The 22586-nt window shown below is 43.7% G+C and overlaps 1 protein-coding gene across 7 annotated transcripts; it reads left to right on the top strand.

Moving 5' to 3' along the window:
* Positions 1-1518: 1518 nt before the first annotated feature.
* Positions 1519-22167, top strand: ZNF347 (zinc finger protein 347). Of its 7 annotated transcripts, none has more exons than XM_010376482.2 (5): positions 1519-1578; positions 7095-7155; positions 12728-12854; positions 13283-13414; positions 19116-22167. In XM_010376482.2, the coding sequence occupies exons 2-5, from the start codon at positions 7141-7143 to the stop codon at positions 21362-21364; spliced, it is 2523 nt and encodes an 840-aa protein (XP_010374784.2). In that variant the 5' UTR covers positions 1519-1578; positions 7095-7140; the 3' UTR covers positions 21365-22167. The 7 variants fall into 7 exon arrangements, with proteins under 7 accessions (XP_010374784.2, XP_010374785.2, XP_030797887.1 ...); XM_010376483.2 differs by having other exon boundaries at positions 13286-13414; positions 19116-21757; XM_030942027.1 differs by having other exon boundaries at positions 1546-1691.
* The last annotated feature ends 419 nt before the right edge of the window (positions 22168-22586 follow it).

The following is a 22586-nucleotide window of genomic DNA, read 5'->3' as shown; positions in this document are numbered from 1 at the left end:
CCCTGTGAGTCTTTAGTTCTACCGGGATAATACGTTAGAAATACTGGAAAATTATTCTTTAGGTGAAAATAAATCCAGTTGTCATGTGGTGACTATTTTCCACACTCTGTTATCCACATCTAATAGAGCATTAAGAAACAGAAAACAAAAAATAGACCCAATATAGATTATAATTTCAAAATAAAAAGTACTGTGTCTAGTTACCTTCAGAACACCCATAAAGTGAATTTGAAATTACATGATATTTAGAAATTATTGACTTAAGCATATTTTGATGCAAAGAAAGATTATGTCAAAGTTGTTTGTGGTTAATTTCGAGTGTGGAACGTAATAACGAATATAAGCAAAAATAATGCAGTTTATCTCTATTTTTAAAAAAATTTGCATGATTTAAATGAGCAGTTAACTGGGCACAGTGGTTCACTCCTGTAATCCCAGCACTTTTGGAGGCCCAGGCAGGAGAATTGCTTGAGGCCAAAAGTTGGAGACCAGCCTGGGCTGAGACCCCCATCTTTATAAAAATATATATTTTAAAGAACAATAAAGCAGCCCTTGGTGATCTAACTTACTGGGGGCCTTAACTTTCCCATGAATTGAGCACAGGCTTGACTCTTCCACTGGGGAGAATGGGGATTTGAAATGCAAAGGAGGTTCCGATGGGCTACTGCATTAAATTGCATATCCGTCCAGGTAGGGCGCTGCATTTTCCATTCTACTTTGCATCATCCTCAGAGATAATTTCAGGACATTTTAGTTAAATTAAATACACTTTAATTGCAGGAATTCCTGGATCCAATCGCTGTGCCTCGTGAATCCTCCACTAAGATCCCAGTTCCCAGACCGAGATCCCCGAATCCCAGATCCCCGTTTCTGAGCTGCAGGAGACTTCCTAGCAGAATTGGGTCCAACCCGCCGGCAAACAATTTTAACATAAACCGTTTTCAACTTGGTAAGAGGAAATCATTTTGGTTTGTGTCATAAGGGGTCCACATAAGTGTATTCTTTCCCCTTAAAACTGCTTCAGGCCGGGCGCGGTGGCTCAAGCCTGTAATCCCAGCACTTTGGGAGGCCGAGACGGGCGGATCACGAGGTCAGGAGATCGAGACCATCCTGGCTAACATGGTGAAACCCCGTCTCTACTAAAAAATACAAAAAAACTAGCCGGGCGAGGTGGGCGCCTGTAGTCCCAGCTACTCGGGAGGCTGAGGCAGGAGAATGGCATAAACCCGGGAGGCGGAGCTTGCGATGAGCTGAGATCCGGCCACTGCACTCCAGCCCGGGCGACAGAGCGAGACTCCGTCTCCAAAAAAAAAAAAAAAAACTGCTTCAAATTGGAACGCTGCTCCCCGGGACACGGTGGACACTCCAGCATTTCCAAACCGGGAAAAATCAAGACTGCCGGCGGGGGCAGCTGAGAGAAGCGCAGACCCCGCCCCGGCTCCGCCCCAGCGTTTCGTCCGCAGACCCCGCCTCTCGCCCAGGCCCCGCCCCCAGAGTGCTCGGGCTCTTTTCCGTGCACGCGCAGCTTTATGCAGTTCCGGAAGCGGATCGCGTTGGGTGGAGGTGACGCCGCCGAGCGTGAGTGTCCCTCAGTGTGGATTAAACTTGCGAATCGCCCTGCCCTGTGTCCGCAGCCAGTTCCTGGGCTCGCTACAGACCTTAAGATCCCCGCACCGCGCCCTCCACCCCAGGTGACTCGCGGTTTGGGTTCGGAGTCGCTTCCCTTTGGGTTGAAGTCGCTCTGAGGCTGCTGCTTGTCCCCGGCCTTTCGCGTCTTCCTCCCGCTTAAAACCCTTTCCTGACCCCTCCTCCCGCCCCGGGTTTTTTAAAGTCCTCACCCGCGAGGTGGATTCTTGCCGTGGGCACCTCCCAGCCTTGCCCTCGTCGGACCCTGGAGCTCAGCGCCGCAGTCCCGGTCCGGGGGAGGCCGCGTCCTCTGCCTGGTCCTGGGATCCTGCAGACCCCACCCCTCTCCCTAAGGCGCCGTCGCCCCCCCACCTTCCTCCTCCTCGTGCCGGGCCCTGCTGCTCCCCAGGCCTCGCCTTCGCAGTCACCGCTTCCCCGGAGCCCGCGTTGGGGAGGTGCCCGGGGCCTGTCCTGTGACACCCGGTGTTCTTGCCTGCCCAGCTCCAGCCCCAGGAAAATGCGCTCCTCCAAGATGCAGGCGTCTTACTCCAAACCCTCCTGTGAATGTGTGGGCCAAGGGGATTAGGAGACAGAGAGAGGGACAGAGACAGAGAGAAGTAGAAAAACTGAGAGGAAAGAATGAGGGGAACCCGTAAACAAATGGCAAAGTAGAGGATGGATGAGGGATTTGCAGAGGTAGTAAGAGTGAAACAAGGAGCTGAGAAGACAGGAGAAAAGCAACTGGAGAAATGTAGAGAAAAGCTCGATGTCCAGAGAGATGAAGGACAGCAAGGTAGGGAGAGGGGCAGAAAGTGGGACGCTCCTCAGGCAAGAGAGTCCGGGAGAGAAGGAGGAAACTGGAGCCAGGGCAGACAGAGCAGCGTGGTGCTGGGACAGCAAGAGGGGCCCGCCACTGACTAGGAGAGCAGAGGGAGAACCACAGTAGGGGGAGGCCTGGGATCTGGGGGTGCCAGAGAGTAGGGCAGAGGTGTAGCAGGGAAGAGGAGAGTTAACAGAGAGAGCAGAGACGGGAGAAGAAAGAGGCAGAAATATATGGACCTGGGGACAATGAAAAGATTGGGGAGAAATAGGAATGAGAGTTGAAACAAGGCCCCAGAATGGGACAGAAGAGGTACGAGAGGAGGAAGAAGGGGAGAAACAGCAGGAGACGAGAGGGGCTTAAAACGACATGCAAAGAACCAGGGGAAAAACAAAGAAAATAAAAGATAAGCTAATGTGAGCGAGACCTATGAAGAGAATGAGGGAGGGAAACACAATATGGAAGCAAGAGAGAGACCCTGGGGCCAGGTGAGTGGTGCGTTGATGAAATGTGATGGTTACGTTGTGACATTGGTTTCTGGGTATATACTAATGCAACACATTTAAAATATGTTTACTCAAATCATTCAGCTGCAAGTGAGAAGTGAAGAAACTCCTTTATGTAAAATGCGTAAGATGTGCATTTGACGGTTATTAGTATTAGGGTATAGCTTCATTTGCAATCACTATTCAAACCAGAGCGCAGTGACTTCGCTCATTTAGTTTTGAGTCCACCCACTTCCCTTTTCCTGGAATAGGGTAGGGTGTGGATGAGTGTATGAACTAAGAGGAAAACATATTTTTCCTTTGGTTTTCCTTCTGTCACACTCAATACAACAGTGCACATTCCACACAATGTCTCACCTCCACTCAGGAAAATGTGTGCGGATTTCTCCCACCAACAACCCATTCTTTATCAGACACTAACGAGTGTCCTATAGTTTAACTCTATTCTGAAACTCTGTACCTGGAGTTAGCGTCAGATCCCACTGATTGAGGCTCAGTTCCACGAAATTGCGCCCGAATCAGGTGCCAGTTGCAAGTCTCACGTTGGTACCTGAACTTCTGAGTGACCAGCTGTACATTGGGAATTCCCTTGACATCCCCCTCCGCACCACCTCAGGTTCTATTAATTTGTAAGGGCAGCTCAAAGAACTTGGGAACACTTCACTTAGTTTACACATTTGTTGTAAAGGATATTACAGAGGATACAGATGAACAGTCAGAAGGAAGAGCTGTCCTAGAAAGTTAAAGCAGAGGAGGGGTTAAGAGAACCACAGTATTTATCAGGTCACTCAAAAGTATAAGTGACAGTTACCACTTGCATACTGTGTCTGAAGTGAGGGACAGTTTTAGACTGAGCTCTGAACCTGTAGCACCTCATCATGCAGTCTTTTTTTTTCTTTTTCTTTCTGAAACAGAGCCTCGCTCTGTCGCCCAGGCTGGAGTGCAATGGCACAATCTTGGCTCAAGGCAACCTCTGCCTCCCGAGTTCAAGCGATTCTCCTGCCTGCCTCAGCCTCCCAAGTAGCTGGGATTACAGGTGTGCGCCACCACACCCAGCTAATTTTTGTATTTTAGTAGAGATGAGGTTTTGCCATATTGGCGACGCTGGTCTCGAACTCCTGACCTCAAGTGATTCACCTGCCTTGTCCTTCCAAAGTGCTGGGACTACAGGCATGAGCCACCGCACCCAGCCTATGCTGTCTTCTTGTAGATAAAGTCAGAGTTGAGTGAAATTGTAGGACCCCCGCCTCATGCCCCGAGCTGGGAGTCCCTTGGGAGTCCTCTGGTCATTGTGGGAAAAGCCACACACATTTTGGTGACTAGAGGTGAAGTATTCTGTGTTTAATATGAGAGCAGAATGTAGAGTTGGGTATTTTCCTATCTCAGAGACTAAAGGAAAAGAACTCCAAGTGGCCCACCCACCTGTCAGGACCTGTGATCTCTACTCAGTAGTGACTGGGAATGGCTTGTTCCTACTTCTGGCTGCTGCTGACCCTGCAATTGTGCACCACATGCCAGCGTCACTCACAGTCTCAGGACAATATGCATGCCATCAATTTTAACTTTGTTTTTCTTCTCAATCCGTAAAGCTTTCAAAATTTTAACTTCAAGGGAATTCATCCCTGTACCCAGGGGGTGGTATTCTCCATTAATTCACATACACAGGGCTGGGCACAGTGGCTCACACCTGTAGTACCAACACTTTCAGAGGTCAGGGTGGGAGGATTGCTTGAGTCTGGGAGTTCAAGACCAGCCTGGGCAACATAGTAAGACTCTGTGTCTACGAAAAATAGAAAAAAATAAGCTGGACGTGGTGGCTTGCACCTGTGGTCCCAGCTACTTGCAAGGCTGAGTTGAGAGAATTGCTTGAGCACAAGAGCTTGAGGCTACAGTAAGCCATGTTCATGCCATCACACTCTAGCCTGGGCAACAGAGTGAGACCCTGTCTCAAAAAAAAAAAAAAAAAAAAGATACACACAGAATAAAGTCTTTTTTTCTTCTATGCTCCATCTTTAAAACAAAAAATACTCTAAATTGGCCAGGTACAGTGGCTCACGCCTGTAATCCCAGCACTTTGAGAGGCCGAGGCATGTGGATCACTTGAGGTCAGGAGATCGAGACCAGCCTGCCCAACATGGTGAAACACCGTCTCAACTAAAAATAGAAAAGTTAGCCAGGCATAGTGGCATGTGCCTGTGATCCCAGCTACTTGGGAGGCTGAGCTAGGAGAATTGCTTGAACCTGGGAGGCAGAAGTTACAGTGAGCTGGGATCGCGCCATTGCACTCCAGCCTGGGTGATAAGAGTGAGACTTCATCTCAAAAAATAAAGATAAAAAACTCTAAACTACATTTCACTCTGTAGTAACTACCCCTCTTCTATGCTCTGTTGAAGTGCACAATACACTACAGTTTTTTTTTTTTTTACTTTGTGTTTAATTCTTGCCTTCAGTTCTTTTTTTTTTTTTTTTTTTTTTTTTGAGACGGAGTCTCGCTCTGTCGCCCGGGCTGGAGTGCAGTGGCCAGATCTCAGCTCACTGCAAGCTCCGCCTCCCGGGTTTAAGCCATTCTCCTGCCTCAGCCTCCCCAGTAGCTGGGACTACAGGCGCCCGCCACCTCGCCCGGCTAGTTTTTTGTATTTTTTTTTTTTTTAGTAGAGACGGGGTTTCACCATGTTGGCCAGGATGGTCTCGATCTCCTGACCTCGTGATCCGCCTGCCTCGGCCTCCCAAAGTGCTGGGATTACAGGTGTGAGCCACCGCGCCCGGCCTGCCTTCAGTTCTTGCTTGAACTGTTGCTTAAATCAAGCTCGCATACCCAACATTATTTTTCATATACCACTGACATTCTTTTTCATTTACCACTGATGGCTCCATTTGAAATTCAATGTTTAATGTCCTGTCATCTTTCCATTCCTATCAGTAGCATGTGGCACAGTTGAACACTTTCTCTTCTATTTTCTTGGCTTTTAGAACATCCCGTTAAGCTTTACACATCTATTTGTTGTAATTTCCTTTTTTTTTTTTTTGAGACGGAGTCTTGCTCTGTCGACCAGGCTGGAGTACAGTGGCGCGATCTTGGCTCACTGCAAGCTCCGCCTCCTGGGTTCACGCCATTCTCCTGCCTCAGCCTCCAGAGTAGCTGGGACTACAGGCGCCGCCACTATGCCTGGATAATTTTTCGTATTTTTAGTAGAGACGGGGTTTCACCGTCTTAGCCAGGATGATCTCGATCTCCTGACTTCATGATCCGCCCGCCTCGGCCTCCCAAAGTGCTGGGATTACAGGCTTGAGCCACTGCGCCCGGCTATTTGTTGTAATTTTCTTATTGCCTCCCTAATCACATTGTGCTTTCCTCTTCTTGTGTGTCCAGAGCTTTCTGTTCTCTGAACATGGGCTTAGTCCTTCAGCCACTTTTTTTCTCTGTCCACACTCATTGCCTTTCCTTATCAACTCAGCTCATGGCTTTGAACCCCACCTGCACAGCTTTGTGTCACCTGCGGGAACTCTCCCGTGAACTCTGGATCCTGTGTCTAGGCCTCCCAAAGTGCTGAGATTACAGACGTTAGCCACTGTGCCTGACTAAATCTATCTATCTATCTATCTATCTATCTATCTATCTATCTATCTATCTATCTATTTTAAGAGAAATGGTGTCTCACTATGTTATTAGGCTGGTCTTAAACTCCTGGCCTCAATTGATCTTTCTGCCTCAGCCTCCCAAAGTGCTAGGATTATAGTGTGAGCCACCACGTTCAGCCTCTACCTTTCGTTTCTGAGGCCAGAGAGGTGAGGGAGGCTGTTCTCTGCATGGGGTTTGGTCAGGGCTGGGTGTGTGCCCTGAATGGGGGAGCTCAGTCCAGCCCACCTCCCAATTGCTGCAGCGTGTGTGTGGGCTTCTCCAGGAGGAGAGCCGATTCTGAAGAAAGGGGTCAGAAACTCACTTACTGGTCTTCCTGTAGGAGCTTCTTGTCCCTGCATCGCCCTGGTGCAGTGGGCAGCTGAGACCATCTTTCCACAGGGTGAGGTCTTCCCTGTGTGTGTGTGATTGTGCCATAGGAAGAGGATGTGTTGATTCTGAGCAATAAGCAGCACATTTTGGATATTCAATATTGACTTCTAAAGGCACTTTCCTGTTACCTAAGGAAGAACCCTCGAAGAGGAGGAAGAGGAAGGAAAGAGAAGTCAGGCATGGCTCTCACCCAGGTAAAATAATATTATCAGTGGATTGTTCTGTCTCTTATTTCTTCCTGAAATGTTATTCTTTGAAGTTGGGAATCTTCTGAGTCTGAAGCTCCCTGCCTGACAGGTTTGCTCGCACTCACCCATGCCTTCCCTCAGTCTCTCATCTCGCTTAGATTCCATCTCCTGTGACCCAGTGACGTGAACTTGGAAAGAGGCTGCACTGGGCATGGGCCTGGGAAGGGCTCACACCCAGACATGGATGGAGACAGAGTGAGGGTCCCGTAGTGTCAATGCTGTTGGGCAGCAGGGATTGTTCAGGGGCCACATCTGGATGCACTGTCAGCTCTCTATAGACCAGGAGTAGAGAAGCTGCCTGTGGAAGTCACGTGTTAATGTACACAAATGCCTGCTAAATTCTGTAAAATAAGGCTAATAAGGGGAAATTTTTTCTGGTTCATTTATATTACATTTGAAGCTGACCAAGTGAGTCACTGTGTTTCCAACCCCAAACTCTTATTAATGACTGGGAGTGGAATGGGAATTTTAGACTGACAGACATCAGTGGCAGAAGATTCTTTCATCCCATCATCTATTTTATTTTATTTTATTTTATTTTATTTTATTTTATTTTATTTATTTATTTTTTTTGAGACGGAGTCTCGCTCTGTCGCCCGGGCTGGAGTGCAGTGGCCGGATCTCAGCTCACTGCAAGCTCTGCCTCCCAGGTTTACGCCATTCTCCTGCCTCAGCCTCCCAAGTAGCTGGGACTACAGGCACCAGCCACCTCGCCCGGCTAGCTTTTTTTGTATTTTTTAGTAGAGACAGGGTTTCACCGTGTTAGCCAGGATGGTCTCGAACTCCTGACCTTGTGATCCGCCCGTCTCGGCCTCCCAAAGTGCTGGGATTACAGGCTTGAGCCACCGCACCCGGCCTATTTTATTTTATTTTATTTTATTTTATTTTTTGAGAAGGAGTCTCGCTCTGTCACCCAGGCTGGAGTGCAGTGGCCAGATCTCAGCTCACTGCAAACTCCGCCTCCCGGGTTTACGCCATTCTCCTGCCTCAGCCTCCCAAGTAGCTGGGACTACAGGCGCCCGCCACCTCACCCGGCTAGTTTTTTGTATTTTTTTAGTAGAGACGGGGTTTCACCGTGTTAGCCAGGATGGTCTCGATCTCCTGACCTCGTGATCCGCCCGCCTCGGCCTCCCAAAGTGCTGGGATGACAGGCTTGAGCCACCGCGCCCGGCCCATCATCTATTTTAATACATGAAATCGACCTAAATGGAAAATGCAGGAGAATCATTGAACTATTCTCAGAAAACCCATACGATGGAGATTGGTGTTTCTGCAGGGACCGTTGTGCAGCTGGTGCTAGGTGAGAATGGTTATTATTTTGTTCGGTTATAGGAGCAGAACTTCCTTCCCATTAGAGAGGATAGAACCACGTTCTTGTTTTACCAATTTTTTTTTTTTTTTTGAGACGGAGTCTTGCTCTGTCGCCCAAGCTGGAGTGCAGTGGTGTGATCTTGGCTCACTGCAAGCTCCGCCTCCCGGGTTCCTGCCATTCTCCTGCCTCAGCCTCCCAAGTAGCTGGGACTACAGGCACCCACCACCGCGCCTGGCTAATTTTTTTGTATTTTTAGTAGAGACGGGGTTTCACTGTGTTAGCCAGGATGGTCTCGATCTCCTGACCTCATGATCCACCTGCCTTGGCCTCCCAAAGTGCTGGGATTACAGGCGTGAGCCACCGTGCCTGGCCTGTTTTTACCAGTTATTAAATACTCTATTTATTGTATTTATTTATTTTGAGAGAGTCTCACCATGTCACCCGGGCTGAAGTGCAGTGACATGATCTCAGCTCACTGCAACCTCTACCTCCTGGGCTCAATCAATCCTCCTGTCTCAGACTCCCAAGTAACTGAACTACAGGCACACACCATCATGCCTGGCTAATTTTTGTATTTTCTGTAGAGACAGGGTTTTACCATGTTACCCAAGCTGGTCTCGGACTCCTGAGCTCAACTGATTCACCCACCTTGGCCCTTCAAAGTGCTGGGATTACAGATGTGAGCCCCCTCACCCGACTCTGTTTCTCTTATTTTAAACATTATATGTTGTATTTATCTGTTTTACAGTATAACTCCAAACAAACTTACAGCTTATGCCCTAAGACATAAAGCATCAGCTTTCCTGTCCAGTCTTCTACCTTCCATCTCATCTCAGTGGGGAAACAGTGTTGTCAGTTTTGTGTCAGGAGACAGCTCAAGTCCTGTAGAGATGTGTTTATAGATTGTTATAACATTAAGAACAAAATTTTTCAGTGAATGTTTTTTGGGTTTTGTTTGTTTGTTTGTTTTGAGACAGAGTCTCACTCTGTCACCCAGGCTGGAGTGGTGCAATCTCGGCTCACTGCAACCCCTGCCTCCTGGACTCAAGCAGTTCTTTTGCCTCAGCCTCTAGAGTGGCTGGGACTACAGTTGCATGCCACCATGCCCAGCTAGTTTTTATATTTTTCGTAGAGACATGGTTTCACCATGTTGGCCAGGCTGGTCCCAAACGTTTGACCTGAAGTGATCAGCCCCCTTGGTCTCCCAAAATGCTGGGATTACCAGCATGAGCCACCATACCCGGCCCTTCAGTGAATGTTTTGTTGTGACATTTTAGCCTCCAGATTTTGAAAATTTATGTGTTTTCATGTTAGGAAAGATTGATAGCTCATTCTACATCTTTATTGGAGCATTCTCTGAATGAGGAGAGAGTGGATGTTTTAACCTTCACTGTTGTTATTACTAAACTGTGTATCTGTGATGTGAGTGCATGTTTTTTTATTAAGCACACATCATGATTTTTTTTTTTTTTTTTTTTTGAGACAGAGTCTTACTCTGTCACCCAGGCTAGAGTGTGGTGGTGCGATCTCAGCCCACTGCGACCTCTGTCCCCTGGGTACAATCGATTCTCCTACCTCAGCCTCCCAAGTAGCTGGAATTACAGGCATCCGCCATCAATCGGCTAATTTTTATATTTTTAGTAGAGACAGGGTTTCACCATGTTGGTCAGGCTGGTCTCGAACTCCTGATCTCAGGTGATCCATCTGACTCGGCCTCCCAAAATGCTGGGATTACAGGTGTGAGCCACCGCACCTAGCCTACACATCATGATTTTAAATAAGTTTTGTGCTTTTTAGCAATTCAAATTGTATCTTAAATATTTTCTGTGCCCTTAAATTTATTCTCAACTATTACATTAATGATTTAATAGTAAGAATAGTAACATATTATGGGCATGAATAAATGTGTGTATATATGTAATTACCTTTTATGAAGTTCCATATTGTTATTCATGAACTTGTTTCAACTTTGCTCATTTAGGTACTTTTCATGTTCTTTTACTTAACTATTTGATTCTTTTTTTTTTTTTTTTGAGACAGAGTCTTCTCACTCTGTCACCCAGGCTGGAGTGCAGTGGCGCAATCTTGGCTCACTGCAAGCTCTGCCTTCCGGGTTCACGCCATTCTCCTGCCTCAGCCTCCCGAGTAGCTGGGACTACAGGTACCCGCCACCACACCCAGCAAAGTTTTTGTATTTTTTTAGTAGAGACGGGGTTTCAACGTATTAGCCAGGATGGTCTTGATCTTCTGACCTTGTGATCCGCTTACCTCGGTCTCCCAAAGTGCTGGGATTACAGGCATGAGCCAACGGGCCCGGCCAACTATTTGGTTCTTTAGGTTTAATTCTTATTCCCAGACACCTGGATTCAGGTGCTTGCTCTGACGTTTTAGCTCTTTGACTTGACACAAGTTTCTTAGCGTATCTGTCATATATTTATCTACTAGTAAGATGGGAACAGATCTTTCTCTCATGGGCTATCATATTCATATACAAGTTAGTACATGCAAGACATTTATTTAGAATAATGCCAGACCAAGCACGGTGACTTGCGCCTATAATCCCAGCACTTTAGGAGGCCAAGGCGGGCAGATCATCTGAGGTCAGGAGTTTGAGACTAGCCTGGTCAACATGGTGACACCCCGTCTCTACTAAAAGTACAAAAATTAACCGAACATGGTGGTGGGTGCCTGTAATTCCAGTTATTTGGGAGGCTGAGGCAGGAGAATTGCTTGAACTCAGGAGGTGGAGGTTGCAGTGAGCCGAGATCATGCCACTGCACTCCAGCCTGGGCGATAGAGTGACTCTGTCTCAAAAAAATAAGTAAGTAAATAAATAAATAAATAAATAGAATAATGCCTTGCACTTGGGAAGTGCTCAGAAACATCTGTCATTGTTATTGCGATGGTCATCACAGTTTTTAGATTCTAACCTGTCTTTCTGTAAAGTCACTGTACACATTTTCATCTCGTAAGAGATCACTCACGCTGTAGATCATCTGGATACTGAATATCACTTGGTCTGTCAGACATAATATGTAACACTTCAATAAAGATAAGCCGGTGTTGGGTTTTTGTTTGTATATTTGTATAGTTTTTGTATTGTCTACCAAACTGAGAAATCAACAGTGATTTAAAGACTATCCTAACCGCTTATAGAAAAGTATAGGAAGACAGAATTAAGAAAACATTCTGCCCAGAAATACCTGTGTGTGTGAGAATGTGGTGAAAACAGACCCAGTTTCTCCTACTGTACTCTCACAACAGAGAACACGATCCTAGATGTCCTGGGTTTTCCCCCACATACACCAAGCGAGCAATTCTGCACTGGACACCAGCTGAGTGACCTCCTATTCAGTTCAATTCTGACACTATCTACCTGGACATAGCATCAGATCCCACAGATTGAGGGCTCAATCCCACAAGAGTGTACCCACTTCAATACCAGCTGCAAATACAGATGACCTTTGCTTCTCACTGACTGGCTTATATATCATGAATTCCCATGACCCTCTCCTCAGGTTTGAATGATTTGCTAGAATGGCTCACAGAAATCAGGGGAACACTTTATTTATATTGACCCATTTATTATATAGGATATTACAGAGTATACAGATGAACAGCCAGATGTAAGCAGTCTATTGGGTAAGGTATGGGAAAAGGAGCATGGCATGGTGGTGCATTCGTGTAATCCCAACTACTTGGGAGGCTGAGTGCTGTCTTTGGTGGGGGTCGGGGGGCATTCTCAGAGCCTCCATGTGTTTCCCTATCCTGAAGCTTGTTCAGGCCCTGTCCTTTTGGGTTATTATGGGGGCTTCATTACGTGGGCATGATTGCTTACATCTTTGGCTATTGGTGATCAACTGAGCCTTCAGCCCCCATCCCCTCAGGGGAAGTTGGGAGATGAGGCTTGAAGTCCCAACTGTGTAATCCGGCCTTGGTCTTTCTGGTAACCACCCCCCATTCTGAAACTATCTTGGGGCCTCCAGCCACCACTCGTCTCATTAGCTTACAAAGGCACTTATCACTCCAGAGATTCCAAGTGAGATGTATGTCAGGAAAGGGGGATGAAGACCATATGTATATTTTATTATATCACAACTTTGATGTTGTCCCACTCACTTCAGTTTCATCTATTTTCCCTTCTCATTTTATGTGAAGATTGGAACTTTCTTCATATCCCCTTGGTGAATGTGGTTTTCATTTTAGGGACAGGTGACATTCAAGGATGTGGCTATAGAATTCTCTCAGGAGGAGTGGACATGCCTGGACCCCGCTCAGAGGACTTTGTACAGGGACGTGATGTTGGAGAATTATAGGAACCTGGCCTCCCTGGGTGAGGATGACTTTCTTCCAGAAGTCAGGATCTTCCCCTGTGTATCTTTTCATTTTCCATGTGGGTCTCTTGAGAGCTCCTGCGTTGCTTGGCTGAAACTGAAGTTGTGTTGACTCAAAAATGAAAATCTCCATAATATGGAAACTGGATTTTAATTGTCCTCTTTCTGATATCACTGGAGAGTTTTAGGACTTTTAAAATATCCAATTCCCTGTTTTCTATCCCCACGCTTTGATTCAGTGGTTTTGGGATGAGAGCTATATATTTGCATATTATAGTGTTTCTTAACAATTTATAAGGAAGCATTTAGTGGATGAATTTTTGAAGTGTTTTTTTGGATACAGCTGTAAAGTCCTCCCTCCTCATGTAAACATAGGACTGGGACTCTGGAAAATCTACAGCCCATTGTTTTCCTTTCTTTTCATAAGCAGGAATCTCTTGTTTTGACCTCAGTATTATCTCTATGTTGGAGCAAGGGAAGGAGCCTTTCACTGTGGAGAGCCAAGTACAAATAGCAAGAAACCCAGATGGATGGGAATGGATCAAAGCCGTGATTACAGGTAAGAGTTCAGATGGGTAGAGAAAATGCCGGTTATTAAATAGTGTTTAGGAAACTCTATGCAAATCTGAGAGTTCTATGGGAGAACAGAAATTTGAATCCTGTGACCTCTGAACAGAAATCTTTATTTGCCCCCTTTTGTCTATCCTTTAGAGTTGTACTATATATCCTTTCACCTTCCAATGGTGCTGCAGCTCAAACAGACAAAGGCAAAGTCTTTATCATGAGGGACAACAATGTTATCTAGCTTCTGAGAACTCTGGTTCCTTGACTCTGTGTGGCACAGGGAGGGCTGTTACAAAAGGGTTGTTTGATGTCCTTTGGTGTTTCCTTCTGTAGTTGATTCTGTCTGATGCCCAGTTCTCAGTCATATAGATCCAAATTCTATATAGTTTGCTAAATTTTAAGAGTGTTTTAGTGGAGTTGTTAAGTTTTTCTAAATATAAAATCATGTCATCTGCAAAGAAGTATGTTTTGACTTCTTCCTTTTCAATTTGTATGTTTTTTATTTCTTTCTCTTGTCTAATTGCTTTGGCTAGAACATCAGTGCTATGTTGAATAGAAGTCGTGAAAGTAGACATCCTTGTCTTTCAGATCTTAGCATTTTTCTTGTTTACTACATTCCCTCTGGATTTGTCATATATGGCTTTTATCATGCTTAGGTATGTTTTTTCTGTACCCAAGTTGTTGAGACTTTTTATTATGGAGAGATATTGATTTTATTGAGTCATTTTCCAGCATCTATTGAAATGATAATATGCTTCTTGTCCTTGATTCTGTTGATGTGATGAATCACATTAATTGATTTGTGTGTGTTAAACTATCCTTGCATTCCTGGAATAAATCCTACTTGATCATGGTCAATGTCTTTTTAATGTGTTGTTGAATTCTATTTGCTAATTCTATTTTGTCAAGGATTTTTGCATGTATATTCATCAGGGGTATTGGCCTATAGTTTTCTTTTTGTTGTTGTGTCCTTGTCTGCTTTTTGGTATCAGGGTAATGCTGGCCTCATAAAATGAGTTTGGAAATATGTGCTCCCTTCAATTTTTGAAATAGTTTGAGTAGAATTAGTGTTCCTTATTTTTTCTTTTCTTTCTTTCTTTATTATTATTATTGTTATTTTTATTTTTTGAGATAGTCTCTCTCTCTATCTCACCCAGACTGGAGTGTAGTGGCACAATCATAGCTTACTGCAAAAAACTCCTGGGCTCAACTGACCCTCCCTCCACATCCTCCCCAGTAGCTGGCGTTACAGGCGCACACTACCATGCCCAACTAATTGTGTTTTTTTTGTTTGTTAGTTTTTTTTTGAGTTGGAGTCTCATTCTCTTGCCCAGGCTGAAATGCAGTGACGTGATCTCAACTCAGTGCAACCTCTGCCTCCCAGGTTCAAACGATTCTCCTGCCTCAGCCTCCCAAGTAGTTGGGATTACAGGCCTGTGCCACCACACTTGGCTGATTTTTGTATTTTTAGTAGAGATGGGGTTTCACCATGTTGGCCAAGCTGGTCTTGAACTCCTGACCTCAGGTGATCCTCCTGCCTTGACCTCCCAAAGTGCTGGGATTACAGGCATGAGCCACCGTGCCTGGCCAAATCCTTTTTTATTTTTTAGTAGAGCTGAGGTCTTGCTGTGTTGCCCAGGCTGGTCTCAAACTTCTGGCATCAAGCAATCCTCCCATTTTAGCCTCCCAAACTGTTGGGATTATAGGCATGAGCCAACATGCCTAACCAGTATTAGCTATTCTTCAAGTGTTTGGTAGAATTCAGCAGTGAATTCATTCAATCCTGGGCTTTTCTTCTACATGAATTTTCTTTTTTTTTTGCAGCTTCAATTTTGTTATTGGTGTATTCAGGTTTTCTCTTTCTTCATGGTTCAATCTTGATAGGTTGTATGGTCCAGAAATGCATCCCTTTCTTCTAGGTTTTTAAATTTGTTTGTACGTAGTTGTTCATAATTGTCTCTAATGGTCCTTTGTGTATCTGTGGTATCAGTTCTAATGTTTTCTGCTTTGTCTCTGATTTTATTAATTTGGGTGTACCTCCTCCCGACCTTTTATTTCAATTTAGCTAAAAGTTTGTCGATTTTGCTTATCTTTTTTAAAAAACCTACTTTTCAAGTTAGGCATGGTGCCTTACGCCTATAATCCCAGGAACTTGGGAGACTGAGGAAGGAGAATTGCTTGAGGTGGGGAGTTCAAACCAGCCTGGGCAACATAGTAAGAGACCCCATCTCTAAAAATAAAATGAAAATTGGCCAATCATGGTAGTGCATGCCTGTAGTCCCAGCTACTTGGGAGGCTGAGGCAGGAGGATCACTTAAACCCAGGAGTTCAAGGCTGCAGTGAGCTATGATTGGGCCACTGTACTCCAGCCTTTGTGAGGGAGGTAGACCCCATCTCTAAAAAAAAATTTTTTTTAGCCGGGTGTGGTGGCTCACACCTGTAATCCCAGCACTTTGGGAGGCCAAGGTGGGTGGATCACCTGAGGTCGGGAGTTTGAGACCAGCCTGACCAACATGGAGAAACCCCATCTCTACTAAAAATACAAAATTAACCAGGTGTGGTGACACATGCATGTAATCCCAGCTACTCAGGAGGCTGAGGCAGGAGAATCTCTTGAACTCAGTAGGCAGAGGATGTGGTGAGCCAGTATCGCACCACTGCATTCCAGCCCGGGCAATAAGAGTGAAACTCCATCTCAAAAAAAAAATTTTTTTTTAATCCTACTTTTCATTTTATTGATCTTAGATACTGTGTTTTTAGTCTTTATTTTGTTTAGTTCTGCTGTGATCTTTATTATTCCTTTCGCTCTACTACTTTTGGGTTTAGTTTGTTCTTGCTTTTCTAGTTCCTTGAGGTGTATCATTAGGTGCTTTATTTGTTGACTTACTGTTTTTTTGATATAGGTGTTTATTGCTACAAACTTTCCTCTTTTTGCTGCTTTTTCTGTATCCTATAGATTGTGCTATTTTGCATTTTAATTTGTTTCAGGAAATTTTTAGCCAGGCATGGTGGTGGCTCATGCCTGTAATCCCAGCACTTTAGGAGGCTGAGGCGGGCGGATTGCTTGAGCTCAGGAGTTTGAGACCAGCCTGAGCAACATAGCCAAACTCCGTCTTTGTAAAATATACAAAAATTAGCTGGGCATGGTGGTGTGTGCCTGTGGACACTGCTACTTGGGGGACTGAGGTGGGTGGATCACTTAGCCCAGGAAATGGAGGTTGCAGTGGGCTGAGATTACACCACTGCACTCTAGGGTAGGTGACAGAGCAAGACCTTATCTCAAAAAAAAAGAAAAAAAGAAAAAGAAATGTTTATATTTCCTTCTTAATTTCTTCATTAACTCAATGGCTGTTCAGGAATATGTCATCTAATTTCCATGTGTTTGTGTATCTTCTTTTTTTTTTTTTTTCTAGACAGAGTCTTGCTGTGTCACCCAGGCTGGAGTACGTGGCACAATCTTGGCTCACTGCAATCTCCGCCTCCTGGGATTCAAGCAATTCTTCTGCCTCAGCCTCCCAAGTAGCTGGGATTATAGGCATGTGCCACTACTCCTGGCTAATTTTTATATTTTTATTAGAAACAGGGTTTCACCATATTGGCCAGGCTGGTCTGTAACTCCTGACCCCAGGTAATCTGCCCACTTTGGCGTCCAAAAGTGTTGGGATTACAGGTGTGAGCCACCGTGCCCAGCCATATTTGTGTATCTTCTTTTTTTTTTTTTTTGAGATGGAGTCTCGCTCTGTTGCCCAAACTGGAGTGCAGTGGCTGGATCTCAGCTCACTGCAAGCTCCGCCTTTCGGGTTCATGCCATTCTCCTGCCTCAGCCTCCTGAGTAGCTGGGACTATAGGTGCCCGCCACCTTGCCCAGCTAGTTTTTTGTATTTTTTAGTAGAGACGGGGTTTCACCGGGCCAGGATGGTCTTGATCTCCTGACCTTGTGATCCGCCCATCTCGGCCTCCCAAAGTGCTGGGATTACAGGCTTGAGCCACCGCGCCCGGCCGTTTGTGTATCTTCTGAGGCTCTTCTTGTTGTTGGTTTCTAGTGTTATTTTACTCTGGTCAGAAAAGATACTAGATACAATTTTGACTTTTTTGAATTTATTGAGACTTGTTTGGTGTGTTAACATATAATCTGTCCTGAAGCGTAATGCATGTGCTGATGAGGAGAATATGTATTTTGCAACAGTTGGATAAAATAGTCTGTAAGTGTGTGTTAGGGCATGGAACATCCTGTAATTTTAGCTACTTGGGAGGCTGAGGAGAGAGGAATGCTTAAGGCCAGAAGTTCAAAGCTGCAGTGCACTGTGAACTCACTTGTGAATAAGCACTGTACAACAGCCTGGGCAACACAGGGAGATCCCATCTGTTTACAATAGGGGGAAAAAAAAGTCGTTTTTAAGTTCATTTAGTCTGCAGTATACTTTAACTCTAATTTTTTTAGTTGGTTTTCTGCCTGAATGATCTATTCATTACCAAAAATTGTGTTTTGAAGTCCTTTAATATTATTGTATTGCTTCCTATCTCTCCCTTTAGATTTATTAACATTAGTTTTACATATTAGGATGTGTACATATTTGTTATATCCTTTTGCTAAGTTGATCCTTTTCTCTTTATGTGCTGACCTTGTCTCTTTTTACACTTACTGACTTGAAGTCTGTTTTATCTAATTATACCTACTACTGCTCTTTTTTGATTTCTTTTTCCATCCCCTCACTTTTTGTCTACATGTATCCTTATAGGTGAAGTGAGTTTGTTTGTTGTAGGCAACATATAGTTAGCTGTATGTTTTATAATCCATTCAGCAGGCCTCTCTCTTATAATTGGAGAATTTAGTCCATTTATATTTAATGTTATTATTGATAGGTAAGGACTTATACTACCAGAGAAAATCACTTAAGCACAAAGGAAGACAGTAAGAAAGAAAGCCAGAGAGGAGTTAGAAAACAATTAGAAAAGAAGTAACAAAATGGCAGTATGTTTTAATTCATTGCTCTTTATTATTAATATGTCTATTACAGGCTTTTACTTTGTGGTAACTATAAAATAAGACTTACAAAAACATCCTATAGCTTTTAACAATTTATCTCAAATCAATATCAACTCATCTTTGATTGAAGAAAAAAGAAACTAAAACCTCTGTGCGTATTCATTCCCTTCTCACCCTGCATTTTGAATTTTTTATGTCACAATTTATGTTGTGTACTGCCTATCTCTTAACAAATTGTTGTGCTTATTTTTAATAGTTTTATCTTTTGGCCCTCTTAGTAAAAATGGTTTGCACACCATGATTATGATATTAATATTAGTGTAAAAGTTACATTGTGTCATTTTCTTTGGATTTGAAGAACTCCCTTTATCATTTCTTGTAAAACAGGTCTGATCATGGTAAATTCCCTTAGCTTTGTTTGTCTAGGGAAGACTTTCTCTCTTTTATTACTGAACGATTGCTTTGCTGGCTACGGTATTGTAGGTTGGGAACTAGGCTTCCATACTATTAATTTGAATTACATGGAATCAACTTTATTAAACAATCCTCTTTCTTTTTTGTATTCCTAAAAATTGAATATTATTGTTCTGAAGTTTCATAAATCTGTTCAATATAAGAATTGCTTTTGGTGTAATATTGTTTTTCAGTGTAAAATACTTGTTTACATACTACAATTAATTGGAAACCTACGGATCTTTATATCTTGTAGCTCTCTCTTCTGAATTTGTAATGAAAGATTTACCACACAAAGGGAAGAATAATAAAGGAGAAGTATTCCAAACAGTGATGTTGGAAAGACAGGAAAGCCATGACATTGAAGGCTGTTCCTTCAGGGAAGTCCAAAAAAATACGCATGACCTTGAGTATCAATGCAGAGATGCTGAAGGAAATTACAAAGGAGTGCTTATGACCCAAGAAGGCAATCTCACTCATGGAAGAGATGAACATGATAAAAGAGATGCAAGAAACAAGCTTATTAAAAATCAGCTTGGATTAAGCCTTCAGTCACATCTGCCTGAACTGCAGCTTTTTCAATATGAAGGGAAAATTTATGAATGTAATCAGGTTGAGAAGTCTTTCAGCAATAGTTCCTCAGTTTCATCACTTCAACAAATGCCTTATAATGTCAAAACCCACATTTCTAACAAATATCTCAAAGATTTTATCTCCTCTTTATTACTCACACAGGGGCAAAAAGCAAATAATTGGAGAAGCCCTTACAAATCTAATGGATGTGGCATAGTCTTTCCTCAAAATTCACACCTTGTGAGTCATCAGAGAAGTCATACTAAAGAGAAACCTTACAAATGTTATGAGTGTGGCAAAGCCTTTAGAACACGTTCAAACCTAACTACCCATCAGGTAATCCATACTGGCGAAAAACGTTACAAATGTAATGAGTGTGGTAAGGTCTTTAGTCGAAATTCACAACTCTCACAACATCAGAAAATTCACACTGGAGAGAAACCTTATAAATGTAACGAATGTGGCAAGGTCTTCACTCAGAATTCACATCTTGCAAGACATCGAGGAATTCATACTGGAGAAAAACCTTACAAGTGTAATGAGTGTGGGAAAGCCTTTAGAGCTCGTTCAAGCCTAGCTATCCATCAGGCAACCCACAGTGGAGAAAAACCTTACAAATGTAATGAATGTGGCAAGGTCTTCACTCAAAATTCACACCTTACAAATCACTGGAGAATTCACACTGGAGAGAAACCTTACAAATGTAATGAGTGTGGCAAAGCCTTTGGTGTTCGTTCAAGCCTAGCTATTCATTTGGTAATTCACACCGGAGAAAAGCCTTACAAATGTCATGAATGCGGCAAGGTCTTTAGGCGTAATTCACACCTTGCAAGGCATCAGCTAATTCATACTGGAGAGAAACCTTACAAGTGTAATGAGTGTGGCAAAGCCTTTAGAGCACATTCGAACCTAACCACCCATCAGGTCATCCATACTGGAGAAAAACCTTACAAATGTAATGAATGTGGCAAGGTCTTCACTCAAAATTCACACCTTGCAAATCATCAAAGAATTCATACTGGAGTGAAACCTTATATGTGTAATGAGTGTGGGAAAGCCTTCAGTGTGTATTCAAGCCTAACTACCCATCAGGTCATCCATACTGGAGAAAAACCTTACAAATGTAATGAGTGTGGCAAGGTCTTCACTCAGAATTCACACCTTGCAAGACATCGGGGAATTCATACTGGAGAGAAACCTTATAAATGTAATGAATGTGGCAAGGTCTTTAGGCATAATTCATACCTTTCAAGGCATCAGCGAATTCATACTGGAGAGAAACCTTACAAGTATAATGAGTATGGCAAAACCTTTAGTGAACATTCAAACCTAACTACCCATCAGGTCATCCATACTGGCGAAAAACCTTACAAGTGTAATGAGTGTGGCAAGGTCTTCACTCAGAATTCACACCTTGCAAGACATCAGAGAGTTCATACTGGAGATAAACCTTACAAGTGTAATGAATGTGGCAAAGCCTTTAGTCAAACATCAAAGCTTGCAAGGCATCAGAGAGTTCATACTGGAGAGAAACCATATGAGTGTAATCAGTGTGGGAAAGCCTTTAGTGTCCGTTCAAGCCTAACTACCCATCAGGCAATCCATACTGGAAAAAAACCTTACAAATGCAATGAGTGTGGGAAGATCTTCACTCAGAATTCACACCTTGCAAGACATCGAGGAATTCATACTGGAGATAAACCTTACAAGTGTAATGAATGTGGCAAAGCCTTTAGTCAAACTTCAAAACTTGCAAGGCATCAGGGAGTTCATACCGGAGAGAAACCATATGAGTGTGGGAAACTCTTTAGTATCTGTTCAAGCCTAACTACCCATCAGACAATCCATACTGGTGGCAAACCTTACAAATGTAATGTGTGGAAAGTTCTAAAGTCAGAGTTCAAACCTTGCAAGTCATCACAGAATTCATAGTGGGGAGAAACCTTACAAATGAAGGTGGTAACTTTTGCAGTTAGAATTCATTCCTTTGACAACATCAGAGAATTTACTCCTGAGAGATTCCTTGAAAATGTAATGACTGGCTGGGCGCGGTGGCTCACACCTGTAATCCCAACACTTTGGGAGTCCAAGGCAGGTGGATCACCTGGGGTCAGGAGTTCAAGACCAGCCTGACCAACAGGGTGAAACCCCATTTCTACTAAAAGTACAAAATTAGCTAGGCCTGGTGGCACATGCCTGTAATCCCAGCTATATAGGAGGCTGAGGCAGGAGAATCACTCGAACCCAGGAGGCGGAGGTTGCAGTGAGCCAAGATCGTGCCATTGCACTCCATCCTGGGCAAAAAGAGTGAAACTCCATCTTAAAGGAAAAAAAAAAATGCAATGACCGTGGCAAACTCCTCATGAGTTCAAGTATTAATAGACATCCAAGAGTCCATAATAATGAGAAATTACATAAATGTACTGTGTGTGGCAGAGGGTTTATTCAGGCCTCACGGCTTTGTAGGCATTAAAATCTACATATTTGATGGAATCACAAAAATGTGATGTGCATCCTGAAGCTCTTACTCTAAGACTAACTAGGTGAGGATTCATACAAAGAGTGACTCAGTCTCTAGTTCTTTGATTCACTTTTAATATGATAAACTGAACAATAATTATACATCCCCATATGGTAAAACTTAAGACATTAGTTCGAGACCATCCTGGCTAACACGGTGAAACCCCGTCTCTACTAAAAAATACAAAAAAACTAGCCGGGCGAGGTGGTGGGCGCCTGTAGTCCCAGCTACTCGGGGAGGCTGAGGCAGGAGAATGGCGTGAACCCGGGAGGCGGAGCTTGCAGTGAGCTGAGATCTGGCCAGTGCACTCCAGCTTGGGTGACAGAGCGAGACTCCGTCTCAAAAAAAAAAAGAAAAAAAAAAAAAACTTAAGACATGATATATTTAAAAGGTTGAAGGACATTTGGAAATGGCTACTTACCTTGAGGTTATAAAATCTTTCATTCCATTGTTTGAGGTTTCTCAAAAAGAGTACTGTTTGTGACTTTCAACCTGAACTATGGATCTGTGGCTATTTTGCATCCTGAAGCACCTTTCACGGTGCCTGTCTGGGAAAGAATCGCAGTATGGAAAGGCCTACTTCATTACATGAGGATAATTTTTATCTACGTTTATTGAAGAAGGAGGACTCTG

Source organism: Rhinopithecus roxellana, chromosome 12 (genome assembly GCF_007565055.1).
Source record: "Rhinopithecus roxellana isolate Shanxi Qingling chromosome 12, ASM756505v1, whole genome shotgun sequence".
NCBI lineage: Eukaryota > Metazoa > Chordata > Mammalia > Primates > Cercopithecidae > Rhinopithecus > Rhinopithecus roxellana.
Note: the sequence above shows the minus strand (reverse complement) of the source record. Positions and strands in the feature narration are given on the sequence as shown.

Bases quoted from the DNA above. Each gene is read 5' to 3' on its own strand.
- ZNF347 (XM_030942025.1), top strand. From the start codon at position 2,876: ATGAAGAGAATGAGGGAGGGAAACACAATATGGAAGCAAGAGAGAGAC. The intron at 2,935-7,094 runs GTGAGTGGTGCG...CTGTTACCTAAG, and splicing joins GAGAGAGACCCTGGGGCCAG to GAAGAACCCTCGAAGAGGAG. The intron at 7,156-12,727 runs GTAAAATAATAT...TTTTCATTTTAG, and splicing joins CAGGCATGGCTCTCACCCAG to GGACAGGTGACATTCAAGGA.